The following is an 18,104-nucleotide window of genomic DNA, read 5'->3' on the forward strand; positions in this document are numbered from 1 at the left end:
ATCTGAAAAGTAACCTGTAGGACAAGCTGTTAGATAAACGTAGTAGAGTGTAAACCAGAGGTAGTATTAAAATGCAAACCCTTAAGAAGGTACCTCATATTGTCCTAAAGTCAGATACTCGAATAAAGGCTGATAGGACAGGACAGGCAGACAGACAGGCAGACAGACAGACAGGCAGGTAGACAGACACATAGGCAGAGATAGATATACAGATACAGATAGAAAAAGTAGATTATATAAACAAATTCCTATTTAATGAGTATCACTGTATGAAAAGAATATTGTTGGTATTAAGTATTAAGTATCAAATAAGAAAAGGTAGAAATGTTCAGTGTGACTGTAGAATAATGCCACAGGTAGGCGGAGATAGAAATACAGAGAGAGGAAGTGGTGAGGCTGTTCAACAGTTGCTGCTGCACTTTGCTGATCTTTTCAGCACACTCAGTCAGTTTCTATCAACCATCACCAGTGTGTCATCTGTTTCACTGACCTGCCTTCACCATCGTCTCTATACGACTATGCCTGTTAAGGTAAGAGGGCAGAGAGTGTTCATTTCATCTCCTTGCTGCCAAACTTTATTCAGAAGAGAGAATGAATCCAACTTTTATTTCTGTTTCTGTATGAGTTGTTTTTAGCTACAGGTTTGTTCTTGTTGGTCCTTTTTTGTAAGTAATAACAATGATACAATCTGTAGGTTGTGTGTGTGCATGTGTGCGTTGCTCAGGAAGAAGATGAAAATTTGCTCATCTACTCTTCAGTTCAGTCGCAGAAAGAATAAAATGTCGACAATGAGCTGGAAGGGGTTCTCGTCATTTACATGTATTCAAAAGAGCAGCAGATTGCGTGACATGTGCAGGTTTAAATATTTACCTTAGTTCTTCTGAGCCTGAAGTACATGTGCTGCTGTTAAGCTGTCCTGTATTTTACAGGGAGATTCCTAATAGCTGTTCTACTGAGAGTATTGATGCTACCAATTTTAGCTGTATAATAAGGGCATGTAAATGGTCTCCACTGACAATACTACAGCCAACTGTAGCCATTTAAAGAAAATCATAGACTGGTTAAGTAGCCTGCTTGCTGTACCCAGACATCTTTGGAGAGACCTTAAGAGACCAGTTCACAATAAATATATCTACAAAACTGACCTGTCCAGGGTCAAAGAGAGCTGGAATAGGCTCCAGCAGATCCCTGTGACCCTAGTTAGGAATAAGTGGTTATAGATAATGGATGGATGGAATGTTTTTGTTTTGTTTTAATACAAGACCAACAATCAAAGACTGAGTGCATTTGTAACTGTATTAACAGGTTGGAGATTAAGTGATTGATTATTTTTATTAGACAACCTATTCGATATTTGTGGTGAAGTGTATTTTTATTTGTATTTTAGTTATTATTAATTAGCAAACTGGTTTATAATTAGTGTTACTGATCAGTATGGCTGACAAAGAATTCATTTTAGAATAAAAGCTGTGACAAATCTCTCCAACAATGCAGAAAACAAACTAATGCACTTACAAAATCTAAATCCAACATGTTTTTACCAGCATTGTGCTGTTTTGTCACTCTACACAGAGTGTGCTTACGTATAATTAACCCAGCCTCTGATTTAAATATGCAAACACCCTGGAGAGCTGCAAGGCAGATCACTGAGAAACAAGCTTTCTCGTCATGACCCTTATTTCATTCTGTCAGACCACAATGCCACTTCCTGAGGCAGAGCTTAAAATAAACACGGGCATGTCTGTTAGGAAATGTGCTGGAGTTTGCAAGTTCACCTTAAACTTAAAGAAATGTTTTTGATAGTAATGTTTTATACAGCACTCTTTGCATCATTGCTGCATGCATATCTAGGGCAGCCTGGCCACTCTACATACTAACCATGAAGCCAGGTGAACAGGGCCAACTGCCACTTTACTGTAAATGCGCATCATATAATATACTATATGCTGTACTTGGCATTACAGGGTAGTTCAAGCTGTTTTGTTTTTTTTGTTTTTTTGTTGTTGTTTTATTGTTTACAGACTAATAATAAGTTACATTAGCCATTTAAGTTTGAGTTGTGCCATTCAACTGTGGATATATATGATTAAATATATGATTGATATAAGTATTTTTGCTTTTTTTTTTTTACAATCCTACCTCTGTTGTGGGCACTGATTTGGTCTCTGATGAGCCTTTATATGATCAAAACTCAATATTATCAAAGTGTGACTTGCCAAACCAAAATGGAGCAGTGTTTCAAAAATGTAGATGATGATGGTTCAACCACAGTACAGAAGGTTTCATTTGAAATTATATGCTTATTTGGTGAACAGTAAATTTATTATGCTCATTTTTGCTGTTGCCATATTGCCTGAGTCACCTTTGCATGCTGTTATAAAATAGAGGTATTTACTGTAATCACTTTTCAATCCTTCTTAATTGGGAGCAAGGATTGTTGTGAGGGCTTCTGAAGCTAAAGTCTCACACAGACACTCTAAGTCCCTCAGAAATTAGCAGTACCCCAGGTTCATGAGAGTAGAAGAGATTGCTTTAAGCCCTGAGGTTCTAGTTGTAATATCAGTAGGTGGTCATAGTAATGCTGTTTTTTTACCAGTTTACATGGGCTTTGCATTGACATGAGTGGAAATGCCACACATTGCATTAATCCTCTTCCATCCACCTCATCTACAGGAGCGCTGTGCCTGGAAAAATCAGTTTCAGTAAAGCCCATTCAAGGTAAATTACTGTGTGAGTTTGTGCATCACTGAGGGGAAAAGAGGAACTCAGCTAGAGGAAGAGCAGCACAGCTTCCTTCTAATCAAGTTCTCCTTGTGCAAAAGATGTCAGCTCCCACCACTGACAGTGTAGGAAGAGGAACCAAACCCTCTAAGATGTCAAAGGATCATAAAAAGGTAAGCATTCATCATAAATGATCATTAAGTTTAATTTTTTAAAGGAGTAAAAGCTCTCATCCAGTAGACACCCTTTTTGAAAAAACAATGAACCCACTATTACAAAAATAACATACTACAGTTATTGAGGCAAGTTAGTTGTCAGAGCATAATAATCTGAATGAAACTTTTCAATTGTATATTGCACAACTATGATGAGTTTAAAAAATGTTCCTCAGTGTTGTCATGTAGGGTTATTTGTTTTCTTCCACCCTGAGGTTATTTAATTCATAAATACAAAACACATTGCTGTAGAATTTGTACGTTTTATGTAGCACCATGGTTCCTGGGGGAACATTGTTTTGCATCACTATGAACTGTATTCATGGTGGAAAAACAATAAAAGCAGCTATTGAACCCTAACGACCAAAAAGTAGTTTTACAGAAATGTAAAAAATAAGTTTTGAATTCCTGGATCAAGTTATTAAAAAGGAATCAAAAGTTTCATGGACCAATGTATCATAAAATTGACAAATTAAATTATGAAAATTACAGTTTAAGCTAACCACAGAGAAACATTATAACTGCAGCTGAACTGTTTTTGTCTGTTTCAGCAGTATTATGTTACAGCAATTAGTTTGTCCATCTTTTGTTTTCTGGCTCACAGAGAAATTTCACCTCTCTTCATTTTGTAGTAAGAAATTGTCCCAATAACATAAATATCTTAGTTTCTTTATTGTGCAATTATTAGCGCTAATATGTAAATATGCATATTTGTTTATTTTACCTTGCTTTTATTTTTAATTTGCGTAGCACTTTGCAGTTTGTAAGCAAAGTATTCAGATTCAATAATTTATATATAAATAACAATGAGATAACATTAGAGCATCAATCAAAAGGAATAGAAATACAATACATGGTTATAAGTGCAGTCCCATAAAGATATGGAGAGAGGGGACCTGCGGTGTTCATTCAGCAGCCTCACTGCCTGGGGGTACAGGCCATTCTGGTGGTTCTGGCCTGGATGGACCTGTATCTTTGCTCTCAGGGCAGCAGGTGAAGCAGGTGGTGTGCTTGGTGTAACTGGTCTTGTAGGATGTTTTGCACTGCACGAGCAGTGGGAGGTGTAGACAGTGGAGATCTCCAGGAGGATGGTCCCAATGATTTTGCCTGCTGTTTTCACCACCCTCTGGAGCGCCTGTTGCTCAGCTTCAGTGCAGCTGGAGAACCACACAAACAGTCTGTAGGTCAACACACTCTCAATAACACAGTGGTACCATGAGCCTGTGGGGAAGTTTTGGCTCTTCTAAGTTTTCTTAAGTAGAAGAGACGCTGCTGGGCCTTTGCTATGGCTGAGGCAGTGTTACTGCCCCAGGACAGATCCTCCGACACAGTCAGGCCCAGGAACTTGAAGCTGGTGACCCTCTCCACCACCTTATTTTCAATGTGGAGAATAAGGTGGTGGAGATTGACTGGGCTGGCTAGACTTACGAAAGTCCACAATGATTTCCTTTGTCTTCATGATGTTTAGAGCTTGCGTGTGATTTTTACACCACCCTGTCAGTAGTTCAATGACCTTCCTGTATGCAGTCTCGTCATTGTTGGTTATAAGACCAAGCACAGTTGTGTCATCTGCAAACTTAATAATATAGTTGGTTGGATAGGATGGAGAACAGTCGTGTGTGTACAGTGTGTAGAGCAATGGACTGAGCACACATCCCTGGGGTACTCCAGTGTTAATGGATATGGTGGATGAGAGTTACTCACCTACTCTGAAACACACAACAGCGGATGATTAGAAAGTCCATAGTCCAATTACATAAAGGTGTATTCAGTCCAACATTGAACAGCTTTGTTTGGAGTCTGTTTGGCAGGATTGTGTCAAAGGCCGAACTGAAGTCCACAAGAAGCAGGGTTGCATAAGTGTTTTTGTACATCAGGTGTTCCAACAGTGTGTGAAGCACTATGGCAGTTGCATCCCCTGTTGACCTGTTCTCCCTGTATGGAAACTGGTACAGGTCAAGAGTAGGTGGTAAGACCTTTTTGATGTGTTTCATAACCAGCCACTCGAGACATTTGGCAGAAATGGCTGTCAGTGCCACAAGCCTGGAGTCATTTAGGCCTGTCACATATAATTGCTTGGGGACAGGAACAATTGTGGCTGCCTTGAAGCAAGCTGAGACCCATGATGTGAACAGTGTTGTAGATGGTAGTGAAGACCTCTGCCAGCTCGGCCGCAGTCTTTAAGCACATTGCCCAGCACTCCATCTGGTCCCGCTGCTTTTCTGGGGTTAATGTTGGTTAGGCAGAGTCTCATTTCATGGGTGCTCAGACTGGGACAGAGTCATTGGAGGTGCAGAGGGGGCACTATAGATTGCACCTGGTCATCCCTAGTAATCCCTGGTCTCTGAATACATCCCAGTCTGTAGAGTGGAAGCAGTCCTGTAACTGAGGGATAGCATAATTAGTCCATATTCTACTATGGGCCCAGCAGTTTTGATTTTTGGTATATACCAGGGATGAAGCAATAAAAGTGCCTTTAAATATTTATAAATATTATTTATAAATTATTATTACTAGTATTAGTATTTGTGTGTTAGAATGTTCCACAGCAATGCTGGTGAGGCCATGCTTAATCATAGTGGTGATGTTGCTGATGCTGATGTTTAAGGTGGTATGTGTTAACAGGTATGCTGTTTTCATCATGCTCAGACTGCTGAGACCGTGCTCAGACTGTTAGGTGAACATGATGGCAATGAGCCATAAAAGAACTGATTGGTTACACTTTTTAATAAATATGTTTTTCCCCCTTTTTTCCTGTTTTGGTTTGTTAGCCCACAGCAGCTGCCCTCAAAGGAGCCATCCAGCTCGGCATCGGTTACGCTGTGGGAAACCTTAGCTCCAAACCAGACAGAGATGTTCTCATGCAGGACTTCTCTGTGGTAGAGAGTGTCTTCCTGCCTAGGTACTCATTTACACACATTTTATTTTTCACATCCAGCTTTGGCACATATTGAACGTGGATTTCAGACCATCCAAAACACAAAACAATGTTTTTCCCACCTACCTCTGGTAGTGAGGTTTTGAGATCTGTCTGAGATTTCTGTAGTAACACCACTGCAGTTGGAGGGAAGAGGTTTACTCCACAGACCTCAGAAAATGTGTTTATGGTAGATTAAGTGAGATACTGTAAGTTTAAAGTTCCAGGCTGCATAGCACAAAATGTTCCTTGATCCAAGTGCTTAAAATGAGCCAATGAGCCAATAACAATAGAGACTGGGTGACAGGTGGGGAACACCATGGACACATCTGTTCTTATTGTCACATGTCTCTCACATGCAGGAAACAGCTATTGTTGTGCATTGTACATTGATGTTTGTCAGACAGTAATAACCAAGTAATACATTTTTTTCTCAAGTGAGGGCAGTACCCTGACTCCAGCTCATCACTTCCCAGATTTCCGTCTGAAAACGTATGCACCACTGGCCTTTCGCTACTTCAGAGAGCTGTTTGGTATCAAACCCGATGATTATCTGGTTAGTAGTGAAAAATCTATCAGAAGATTATTCTCTCTCATAGAGTTTTTGCATTACTTTGTCATACTGACCTTTTGTTTTATTCTGAATGACAGTACTCCATCTGTAATGAGCCTCTGATCGAGCTGTCCAACCCCGGTGCCAGTAGCTCCTGGTTCTACCTCACCAGTGATGATGAGTTCATCATTAAAACTGTGCAGCCTAAGGAGGCTGAGTTCCTGCAGAAGCTGCTTCCTGGTTATTACATGGTGATTTTTTTGTACTGTTTCTGTCCATGTTTAAGTTCTAATAGTTTTATTCTGTTACCACGGTCTTTGTGTTTTACTGCTGCCAACTGTGAAACAGCAGAATAGTGTGAAATTGGCAGCAGAAACATGTATTGTGTCCCCCACATGCTTATATCTATGTTCCCATGCAAGATGTTCTTTGGCATTATTTACGTAAGTTGTTTTGTTTGGCCTTGAATTTGATTTGGCATTATTTACGTAAGTTGTTTTGTTTGGCCTTGAATTTGATTTGGCATTATTCACGTAAGTTGTTTTGTTTGGCTTCAGTTTCTTTTTCATGAACCTACAAACATCTAAAACTGTGTTAAACATGTTTGGCAAATAATTTAAACTTTTGTGTTTGATTTTATAACAAGTGTTTGAGAGCCAGATGTCTCATTGTAATGTAATACTGTAAAAAAAAACTCTGTTTTGTTGTTCTTGTAGAATTTGAATCAGAACCCAAGGACATTGCTGCCCAAGTTTTATGGCCTTTACTGCATCCAGTGTGGAGGCGCCACCATCCGTGTGGTGGTGATGAACAACGTGCTGCCACGTGCTATTAAGATGCACTACAAGTACGACCTGAAGGGTTCCTCATATAAACGTCGCGCCTCACGCAAAGAGCGCACCAAGCCCTCACCCACGTTCAAAGACCTGGACTTCCAGGAAATGCATGAAGGCTTGCACTTTGACCCAGACACCTACAACGCCCTGATGAAGACTCTACAGAGGGACTGTCGGGTATGTTCACATCAAGATCTTTTACATGTTAACACATTAGACCATGATGTTGTCTCCTGGGTTATATAAAGCTGAGAATGTCTGTTATACTAAAATACTAAAATATGACAGTATTCAGCAAACATGCTATATATGAATATATATATATATATATATATATATATATATTTATATATTCCAACCCTCTTCACCTCTTCTTTCAGACATGCTGTCAATACATATATAATTTAAAGGCATCAAAACAATTTGTAGAATATTTTAAAAATGAACTTGACCTTTCTTAAAAGTCAAATTGGCATTTTTTTTAATGGTTGTAGAGATTAAAAAAACTGGATGTAATGTTTTGATTCATAAGTAAATTATACAGTCGGGCTAGCTGTTTTCCTGTTTCCTCTTTAATTTAAGCTAAGCTAACCCTCTACTCCCTTTAACATCATATTACTTGTAAATAAATCAAGAGCCATCGAGATTGATTGGTGGAATTAATCAGTTTATTAGCCTATGTGTCAAAATTTTGTCACAATTGTTGATTACATTTTCTGGTTGCTCAATCAGTGAATGAATGTGTTGTTTCAGCATTAAGACCAATCAGAGTGGGTTTAAGTCTTTCCTCAACACAGCTTTGAAACTTTGATAATATTATGCAACCATGACGGCCCATAAGCCATGTCGCTGTTGCTCAGTCCCAAGCCGTTACTGTGACCTCATTAACCTGCCTGTTATTTTCTGATTGTGAACCAACAGTGGCCACTTAACGTAAGATTAACAAACAGCAGAGCAAAGCACCTGACTCATGTAATCAGCCTGTGCAGCTGGACATGGAGCACACACTGGCCTGTGTGTGTGTAAGGTGCTTTTATTAGGTCTTTGTGTGCTTTGAGTTAGTATATTAGGTAACACAACGAAAAGTAAGGGCCTCTTTGTTTATGGGGGTTCATTCATAACATCAGAGTTTGGTCAGGTGGATTGGAGCTTTGGTGTGGAGACTTGGACATGTTGTTTAATCAAATGTTTTCTGTGGTAGTTAAAAAATAAAAAAATGCATTTGTATTACATTAATGTTAATGTTAACATTAAACATCATTAAATTAAACATTGTAATATCTCTGGGTAAGAGTTACACAAAAGTCTAGAATGTGAACAAATACCCCAAAATAATGATTGTATGTGTCATGAGTCCCCGTTGGGACTTCCTGCCAGAGGACCTTTATTTTGTGTGGACTTCCTGCTTCCTCTTGTTCTGGTCTCTGGCAGCTTTATGTTAGTTATGTGTTTATTAGTTTCACCTGTGTTTGATTACCTGTTTTCCCCTATTTATACCTCCCCTCTTCCTTTGTTCCCTGCCAAAGCATTAGTTGTTGATTGTATTTGCCCTTGAAGCTCCGAGCTGTTCCTTAGTTTCCGTTTCATCCGATTACCTAGTGTCTTGTATTTTTGTTAGTTTGTTAGTTTGTTTAGTTTGTTTTCTCCCCTGGAGTCCCAGAGTTAATAAACCCTTCTGTTGTCCAGCGTTTGGGTCCTATCACCTCTTTTTCTCCACTCCTGCACCAACTCCTGACAGTATGAGCCTTTTCATATTACCATAGGGTAATTATCTTATAGTTTGGCTGTTTTCTGACTTTTACTTTAATTAAGAAAGCTGCCTGCTAGCTAGACATGCTAACAGGTTAACAATATGCTAACAATGCTACTGATTAATATGCATGTTTATCACGTTCACCAGGTTCAGTATGTTAGCATGCTAACACCTGTGTACAAAGTGCTATTAGCTGCTAACATAGCTAACAATTTACCAGTTCAAAATGGATATTTGCAGCAAGTAGACATGTTAAAAATTAACTCACCCACACAACATGCAGTGTGTTTGTCCATGTTGTGATTATTACAAAGGCTTATTTTAAAAAGAATTTTCAGTTTCATCACTTTTTGAATCTGTTACTTATATTCAGGTTCTGTCTCTCATCATCATCAGGTTCTGGAGAGCTTTAAGATCATGGACTACAGTCTTCTGCTGGGGATTCATGTTTTAGACCGGAAGCCACTGAGCAGAGGAAGTCGATGTGACAGCAGGAAAGGGCAGAAAGTCCTCTACTCCACTGCCCTCGAGTCCATCCAAGGGAATGTGAAGCACCCTGAACCAGTGGCTGATGATGACACGTAAGTTTCCTACTTTCCTACCACTAATCCTCAGTTTTCATCTCCCTGCACTGCTTGATTTCATGTTTCAGATTTTTTTGTAGTTACCCCAGTGTACACTGTCACCAGAAGTGTTTATATTGTGTAAAGAGAATTACACCCTAACAAATTCAAGGTGTTTCAAAGAAACACATCTATTTTAAAATCTTATAGTCTGTTCTGTTAAAGGTTATATAAGTCATCTCTGTGTTGCTCCTTTTTTCTAATTGGCTCTTTTCTCATTTTATTTTAGAAGTCCTTCTTCTGCTTATTTTCTTGTTACACAAGTTTGAACTAGTCCAAATGACATACTGTTGCAATAATTTAAAACTTGAAATACATGCTACAGCTTTAAAAGTTACATCAAAATTAGAAAAAAAAGTATATTAGAAAGTAATTTTAATAACCATCACATTGCTTTATTAAAGGCTTTAAAATATATTTAAACATCTTTTTTTTTTTTTTTTTTTTTTTTTTTTTAGATTGGGTGGAATTCCTGCCAAACATAAAGATGAGACCCTGCTAATCTTTTTAGGAATCATTGACATCCTTCAGTCCTACAGGTGAGCACATAGTATCTCACATGCATTTGTTTTCATCCCCTGTGGGGCTTTACATTGACTTGTGTCCATTTTGGGGAGACGTACCCTAACCTGAACTATCCCCAACCCCGGTTTAAAACAACTAGAGAGGATCACCTATGGAATTAAAATTATTATTCAGTTTATTTCTACAAGTTCAGTTTCTTGAACAGTTATGTTTTACTTTTTTAAATGTATTTACTGAACATTCTAAAATTATTCAGTGGACTCTTCTCTTCTATGCACCTCCATAGACTTTGTGAAATAATATTTCAGTAGAATCCACTAAATGTGATTAGTGTGATTACTATTATTAAACAGATAATGTGTGACATGCATTTTTAATTTTAATTGGTATTTTCAGATTTATTAAGAAAGTGGAACACTCCTGGAAAGCTCTTGTGCATGATGGGGTATGTACAGTAATGTATAAGGATATGATACAGTATATACACACGTGTGTGTGTGTGTGTGTATATATACTGTTTTATACAGTTTTTTTTTTTTTTCTTTTCAGGACACAGTGTCAGTTCACAGGCCCAGTTTTTATGCAGATAGATTTCTGAAATTCATGAGCTCCACTGTATTCAAAAAGACACATCGTAAGTCAATTTGTTAACACAACTGTATCTTGACATATCCGGGATATACAGTAATACAGTAATTCTAAAATAAGCTCTCTTTGTGTGTTGCAGCTTTAAGAGGAGCATCGTCAAAGAGGAAGAGGTTTTCTCTCTATGCAATAAAGTCAGCCTCTCAGGAGGTGCTGTCTCCACCAAAGGAGGAGAGCAAAGAGGAAAAGAAGGCCCAAAGCATGGACAACCTGGATGGAACCTGTAAGTTAAAAGAAATACATTTTATATATATATATATATATATATATATATATATATATATATATACGTATACAAGAATTACATATATAAAAGAATGTTTTGCTTTTTTTTGTAATTGATTCACTGATTGATGAACTTCTCCTTACAACAGTTTGCAGTTCCTCTAAACAACCAGATGTCCTGCCAAAATCTGCTGTTTCTTTTGCATCCACTCAAAATGATGAAGATTTTGAAAACAGGTAGCGCATGTGTGCACCTCCGTGTCTTCAAGTGACCTTTCTATGAATTTATAAAACAGTTCACATCCAGCTTCAAGCCAAACACTAACATCAGCATGGTAACATGCTCACAGCACTAGCACACTGATGTTTTAGGTGGTGTTTTCCATATTCACATGCTAACATTTGCAAAATAGAACTAAGCACAATGTAAATCCGAGGCTGATGGGAATGTCACCACAAAACCACAAATGTCATCATGCTGGTATTCATGCTGTGGGCACCATGAATATCTGTGCCATGAATAACATTTTAAGACCATCTGCACAGTAAGTGTGGATAGGTATTCCAAAAATATACATATAAGGGGATTTTAAAACATGTGGGCTCCATTGTTATTCTTGTAGTATTTAAAAAAACAATCTATGAAATTGAGTTATGTGCAAACCCTTAAATATGATCTATGTTCATGTTCAAGATAGAAGACTTCCTGTGTTTGTGTGAATGACTAATCTCTCAGAAGCAAAGGAAATAGTGTGACTGACTGTGACATACAAAATGTCTGAGAATGGACCTACTTATCATCAACCATGTTTTAGCTATATACAGTGGGTACAGAAAGTATTCAGACCCCTTCAAATTTTTCACTCTTTGTGTCATTGCAGCCATTTGCCAAAATCAAAAAAGTTCATTTTATTTCTCATTAATGTACACTCAGCACCCCATCTTGACAGAAAAAAACAGAAATGTAGACATTTTTGCAAATTTATTGAAAAAGAAAAACTGAAATATCACATGGTCATAAGTATTCAGACCCTGTGCTCAGTATTGAGTAGAAGCACCCTTTTGAGCTAGTACAGCCATGAGTCTTCTTGGGAATGATGCAACAGGTTTTCCACACCTGGATTTGGGGATCCTCTGCCATTCTTCCTTGCAGATCCTCTCCAGTTCTGTCAGGTTGGATGGTGAACGTTGGTGGAGAGCCATTTTCAGGTCTCTCCAGAGATGCTCAATTGGGTTTAGGTCAGGGCTCTGGCTGGGCCAGTCAAGAACGGTCACAGAGTTGTTCCGAAGCCACTCCTTTGTTATTTTAGCTGTGTGCTTAGGGTCATTGTCCTGTTGAAAGGTGAACCTTCGGCCCAGTCTGAGGTCCTGAGCACTCTGGAAGAGGTTTTCTTCCAGGATCTCTCTGTACTTGGCCGCATTCATCTTTCCTTCAATTGCAACCAGTCGTCCTGTCCCTGCAGCTGAAAAACACCCCCACAACATGATGCTCCCACCACCATGTTTCACTGTAGGGATTGTATTGGACAGGGGATGAGCAGTGCCTGGTTTTCTCCACACATACCGCTTAGAATTAATGCCAAAAAGTTCAATCTTGGTCTCATCAGACCAGAGAATCTTATTTCTCATGGTCTGGGAGTCCTTCATGTGTTTTTTGGCAAACTCTATGAGGGTTTTCATGTGTCTTGCACTGAGGAGAAGCTTCCATCGGGCCACTCTGCTATAAAGCCCCGACTGGTGGAGGTTGACTTTGTGGAACTTTCTCCCATCTCCCTACAGCATCTCTGGAGCTCAGCCACAGTGATCTTTGGGTTCTTCTTTACCTCTCTCACCAAGGCTCTTCTCCCACAATTGCTCAGTTTGGCTGGACGGCCAGGTCTAGGAAGAGTTCTGGTCGTCCCAAACTTTTTCCATTTGAGGATTATGGAGGCCACTGTGCTCTTAGGAACCTTGAGTGCTGCAGAAATTCTTTTGTAACCTTGGCCAGATCTGTGCCTTGCCACAATTCTGTCTCTGAGCTCCTTGGGCAGTTCCTTCGACCTCATGATTCTCATTTGCTCTGACATGCACTGTGAGCTGTAAGGTCTTATATAGACAGGTGTGTGCCTTTCCTAATCAAGTCCAATCAGTTTAATTAAACACAGCTGGACTCCAATGAAGGAGCAGAACCATCTCAAGGAGGATCAGAAGAAATGGACAGCATGTGAGTTAAATATGAGTGTCACTGCAAAGGGTCTGAATACTTATGACCATGTGATATTTCAGTTTTTCTTTGTTAATAAATTTGCAAAAATGTCTACATTTCTGTTTTTTTCTGTCAAGATGGGGTGCTGAGTGTACATTAATGAGAAATAAAATGAACTTTTTTGATTTTGGCAAATGGCAGCAATGACACAGAGTGAAAAATTTAAAGGGGTCTGAATACTTTCCGTACCCACTGTACACTTGACCACACCTCATCCACAGTGAGCAAAAAACGCTCATATGACTCACTTTTTCACACAGTATGTCATTTTGGGAAGGCAGCTTTGCTGATGCCACGAGTCAGTCATGAGTGAGATCATGAATGTCATCAAAAGTGAAGTTCAAAGGAAAAAGCATAAATTTAGTATGCTCATCGACATCTTCACACTTTATTCGTTTGTACTTCTATGGTGCAGCGAAGACCGACGAGCCTCCAGTTCGACAGTCGCTCTGGACCATCCTCTGCTGAGCCTCAGCAGGAGCCAGTCAGACTGTGATCTGGACGTCTACTTGGTATGATTTATTTTATTTTGGATAATCTGCATGCCAAGCGTCTTCACTTACACAGGGTCTCAAAGGATAAGGCTGGAATTATTCTGTATTTAACTTTATGCCAACAAATCCCATGAAAATATCCAAACTAATAAACGGTTAGTTCAGCTCTCATGCTCAGCTTCTACCCTGTGTGAGCATCTCAGGCACAAAAATAAAATATAGAATACGACCAACCTTATTCTTTAAAATCCAATAAATAACCCAACTAACATTGCTGTTAGTTTAATAAATGATCTTATGGTAAATACTAACTTTAGTGTGAAATGTAGTTAGTTATTAAATAGACCAGCATGTAAAAAAATGCAGGTAAATCTGAGTTTAGCTTCAGATTATATAGATAGATATGATAGATAGTTAGAAAATGTAAGTAATAATGACACTATAATTGCCACAAAGGCTGTAACATCTAGCTCAGCATTACATGTCAGTATAGCTTGGTAAATATATTTTCTTGCACAGTTAAATGAGAAGGTCTATACAATTCATATTACATATTAAGCTATATCCAGCAACTACACAGTTTAGCACATGGACTGGATGCAGGGTTCCTAGATAGTCTGACTCTGTCCAAAGGTAAAAGAAATCTGTAGCAAGACCCCAGGAAATCACCATGAAGCTTTAATGTAGAGTTTATTTTTACACTTCACTTTTGTGTGTATTAAATAAAAAAGTTATAACATTCATTAGAGGGTTTTAATTGACCCTGTTGGCTGATTTTTGTTAATTCTCTGGACAGATTCAGACTTCCTGTCTTTTTGCCAACACTTGATGTACAACATCATATTGGAGCTGCAGTCAGCTGCTTAATATTTTAAGAAAAAAGCCATACATTCACTTCTGTGTGTTGTTCAAAATAAATTTCAGAAAGCCTAACACCATTAATACTAGCTTGTCATATATTCATTCATCTGGTGTGTCCTACTACCTGCTGAGAATGAGATAGCTGTTACAAGTTTTTTGTAACATGACCTTTTTTTTTTGTAAAATTACGAACTCATTCTATACAACTTCTCTGGTAATTTGAAGTGGCCCTAATTGGTTGTTAAACTAGTGTATGTGAGAAAATTAGGGTTCACTGGGGGTCTCTGCATTTTCAGAGTCACTCAGTTTCATCCAGTCAACCCAGCTGGAGTTGATCAGTTGTTTGTACTGAAACATCCAAAAGGGTAAGCAGTAAATGACATCCATAAACTAGTCTACTTATTTCTGATCTTGTCTTGTGGGCAAGACACTGTTTCTGCTGATAATGTCGGCAGCAAGAAAAAGAACAAAACAAAAACATAAGGGTCATGATAAGTCAGTGTGGGCTCAGCATAACACACTGAATGAATGAAGGCGAAACATATAGACTAACATTACAGATCTGGTCTTTACATTGTTTACATTTCTCTGCTTATCACTTGCCATTTTCCCAGCATGCACTTTTTCACATTTTCTTGGAACATACTTCTTTGGTGGTGGTAGCTACTCTTAGGCCCTTGAGGTCCCACTGCCATCCTGTGACGTCCACAGTCTATGGCAGTCTATGTGTCCAAGTCTCCCCCCTCACTCCCTAAATGTGTCAGCCTGAGAAACCCCCATGAATCCCCTTTTCTACAACACTTCTTTTACATAACCCTGAAATCCTCATACAGGTTTGCTCTTCGGCCCACATTAAGCAGTTCTGATCAGGTTCTGTAGGAAGCCTTATTATACAGTTTATACAGATAGCTGACCAGCATGTCACATCTGTTTTTAACCTTAGGGTTTTAAATATTGGAATGCTAAGATTGTTTTCTTCCATCTAGGCGGCCACCTGTTCTCAGTCATTTCAATAAGGTATGAAAATCACCATATAAATATGCATAACATGCTTCAACACTACATTCTTTGTTGTGTGGCAATGTAGGGCAGATTTAACATATCAATCTAGACTCAAAGCTGTGCCTCAGCACTGACCAGAAGGTATGATAGTCACTTTGGCAGACAGCCTATGGAAACCATTTGCTGCCTGAAGGGTAGGATACGTGCATAAAAAAAATTAAATGCTACACAGTGTTTTGGAAACTGGTCAGCATTAATGTAACATAAACTGACGAAGGAAATGATATCCACACACCAACTCAACCCACTCTCAAAAGTTGATTTGAAAAATAATCACTTTCTTGAGCTTGACATTCAGTGTCCAGGCTGGTTTTACACAGGCTTCAAATTCAATTCAATTCAATTCAGTTTTATTTGTATAGCGCCAAATCACAATACAATGATCTCAAGGCACTTTACAAAAAACAAAAAAACCCAACAAATCCCTTATGAGCAAGCACAAGGCGACAGAGTAGAGGAAAAAGTCCCAACTAATACAACCTAGTATGAGAACTGAAGCTGACTGAAGACCCAGAGCTATATTTTTGTGTCATGCATTATTGAAAATTTGCTTGTCAGGCTAATGCAGTGCATTGGGTCCTACTGGGCACTACATATCCACATGTGATATATGTGGACACAAACATGTGAAAGAGTTGAGACAGAAGTAGAACATTTTATTAATGAATTTCATTCAAACATCTAAAAAAAAAGCTGAACCCTTAAAACTGACCTGAGGTCTGGTAACTTGTCTGGAGGCAGAACTCTAGTGTGGATTTTCTCTCTTTATTCTTTGCATGCTATACTCTTATTCTACACTTGTACCCAACTGTGACTGTATGTACACACAATCCACTTTCTTTGCTTTAAATACAAATGGGCTGCTAAATCATGCAAAAACAATGCAACCACCAGGAATGAGTACAGTAGGTTGTGTATCTTAGAGTGTATGTAGAGTCTGTATTAAACAGAATTGTCCAAAATCATGGCTGGACTATGAGAGAAAGGGACCCTGGGAGCAAACTTGTGAACAAACATCCCTCCTACTAGGCTGTAAAAGTTTGAATTATTATTAATTAGTTTGAATGCAAATACCAACTGTTTCTTTTTCTTATCTAAAGGTGGGAATAATCATTGTTTGTCTTATAGTGAGAAGAAATAAGTGACAGCTCCACTGCAGCCAACTTTGCTTCTGACCTTTGACCGCCCATCCTATGGCATTGGGACAACAGTGTCAACATGGCAACAACCTACAGTGAACCACTGTTATTAAACACTATGAAGTTGTTTTTTCTTCTTTAGTTGTACACCTTGCTGCTAATTTTAACAACAGTGCTAACAGTTTCTATTTTTGTCCTCACCTCTTGGATGTCTTGTTTTCTGTATAAATATTCAGATCCTCAGTGGCTGGATCCCTGAGGAAATAAACTACCTTGTTACTTAATGTATTACAACACATTTTAATTCTGTTATATATTCAAATCATGTATTTATGTAGGGTTTCTCTGGATGAAATCGGTCAATTTGTCCTTCAAGACATATACATCAAGATATACATATAATCTATAAAATCCCAATTTTCAGAGAACAGTACATGAATATTTTCATACATATTAATTTAGCATCTGCCCTGTGTTACTTATAACAAAATGTTTATAGTCTTTCATGTTAAAATCATATATCATAATTACTGCAATACTACCATGTCATACTGCAATATGTAAACTAACCAACATAAATGTGGTTTTCACATATTTTCATACTGTTTTCAGTCATTCATTTTTCATGTGTTCTTCTGTCACTTTTCAGTGCCTGTTGTAAACTGTTTTGAATCCTACACAATCACCACTGACTGCCTTGTTTCTGTCTGCCTGCCTTAAAAAATCTAAGTCAGTGCTTTGATGTGATTTATAGGCCTACAACTGTGTTACAACACTTCATACTTATATCTGTGAAATAAACAAATTTTCAACTTTGTTCCTTGTATTCTCCCTTGAAAATTATAATTAAGATAGTTCACCCAAGCATAGAACATTTCAGTATCATATTAAATTTCTACAGGCACGTAATGACAACTCCTAGGTGTAACTGTCGTCATTGCCCTATAATACCAGCAAATGGCAGTTTAACTAAATCAGTTATGTAGGTGTCAAAAAAAAAAATCAACTCATATCAGTTGTCATACTGCATATAGACACAAGGGGGTGCAGCAATGATACCGTCATAGACTAGGGGGCAATAGTAGATGGTGTATGACCTGTCCAATAATACATACTGTTAAACTATGATAAAATAAATCTCTCTGGGTCACAGTCTGACTGCTAATAATACAATCAAAATCACTGTAAAATATGTTTTTTGCACATCCTGTAACAGTATAAATTAAATTTAAATTTATCCGAGCATAAGTTAGCATAATAATTATTGTACACTATTGTTTTGTGTCTGCC

The 18,104-nt window shown here is 38.3% G+C and overlaps 1 protein-coding gene across 2 annotated transcripts; it reads left to right on the forward strand.

Annotated features, from left to right (window-relative positions):
* The first annotated feature begins 438 nt into the window (after window positions 1-438).
* pip5k1ba (phosphatidylinositol-4-phosphate 5-kinase, type I, beta a) lies at window positions 439-17,630 on the forward strand. Of its 2 annotated transcripts, XM_026298316.1 has the most exons (16): window positions 445-530; window positions 2,674-2,718; window positions 2,823-2,894; window positions 5,708-5,838; window positions 6,292-6,409; window positions 6,505-6,657; window positions 7,123-7,419; window positions 9,392-9,576; window positions 10,077-10,157; window positions 10,540-10,588; window positions 10,693-10,777; window positions 10,871-11,011; window positions 11,163-11,250; window positions 13,674-13,770; window positions 15,600-15,630; window positions 16,804-17,630. In XM_026298316.1, exons 3-15 carry the CDS (start codon window positions 2,823-2,825, stop codon window positions 15,627-15,629), a joined length of 1,527 nt encoding a protein of 508 aa, XP_026154101.1. In that variant the 5' UTR covers window positions 445-530; window positions 2,674-2,718; the 3' UTR covers window position 15,630; window positions 16,804-17,630. The 2 variants fall into 2 exon arrangements, with proteins under 2 accessions (XP_026154102.1, XP_026154101.1); XM_026298317.1 differs by lacking the exon at window positions 15,600-15,630 and having other exon boundaries at window positions 439-530; window positions 2,674-2,894.
* The last annotated feature ends 474 nt before the right edge of the window (window positions 17,631-18,104 follow it).

Source organism: Mastacembelus armatus, chromosome 12 (genome assembly GCF_900324485.2).
Source record: "Mastacembelus armatus chromosome 12, fMasArm1.2, whole genome shotgun sequence".
Lineage (NCBI taxonomy): Eukaryota > Metazoa > Chordata > Actinopteri > Synbranchiformes > Mastacembelidae > Mastacembelus > Mastacembelus armatus.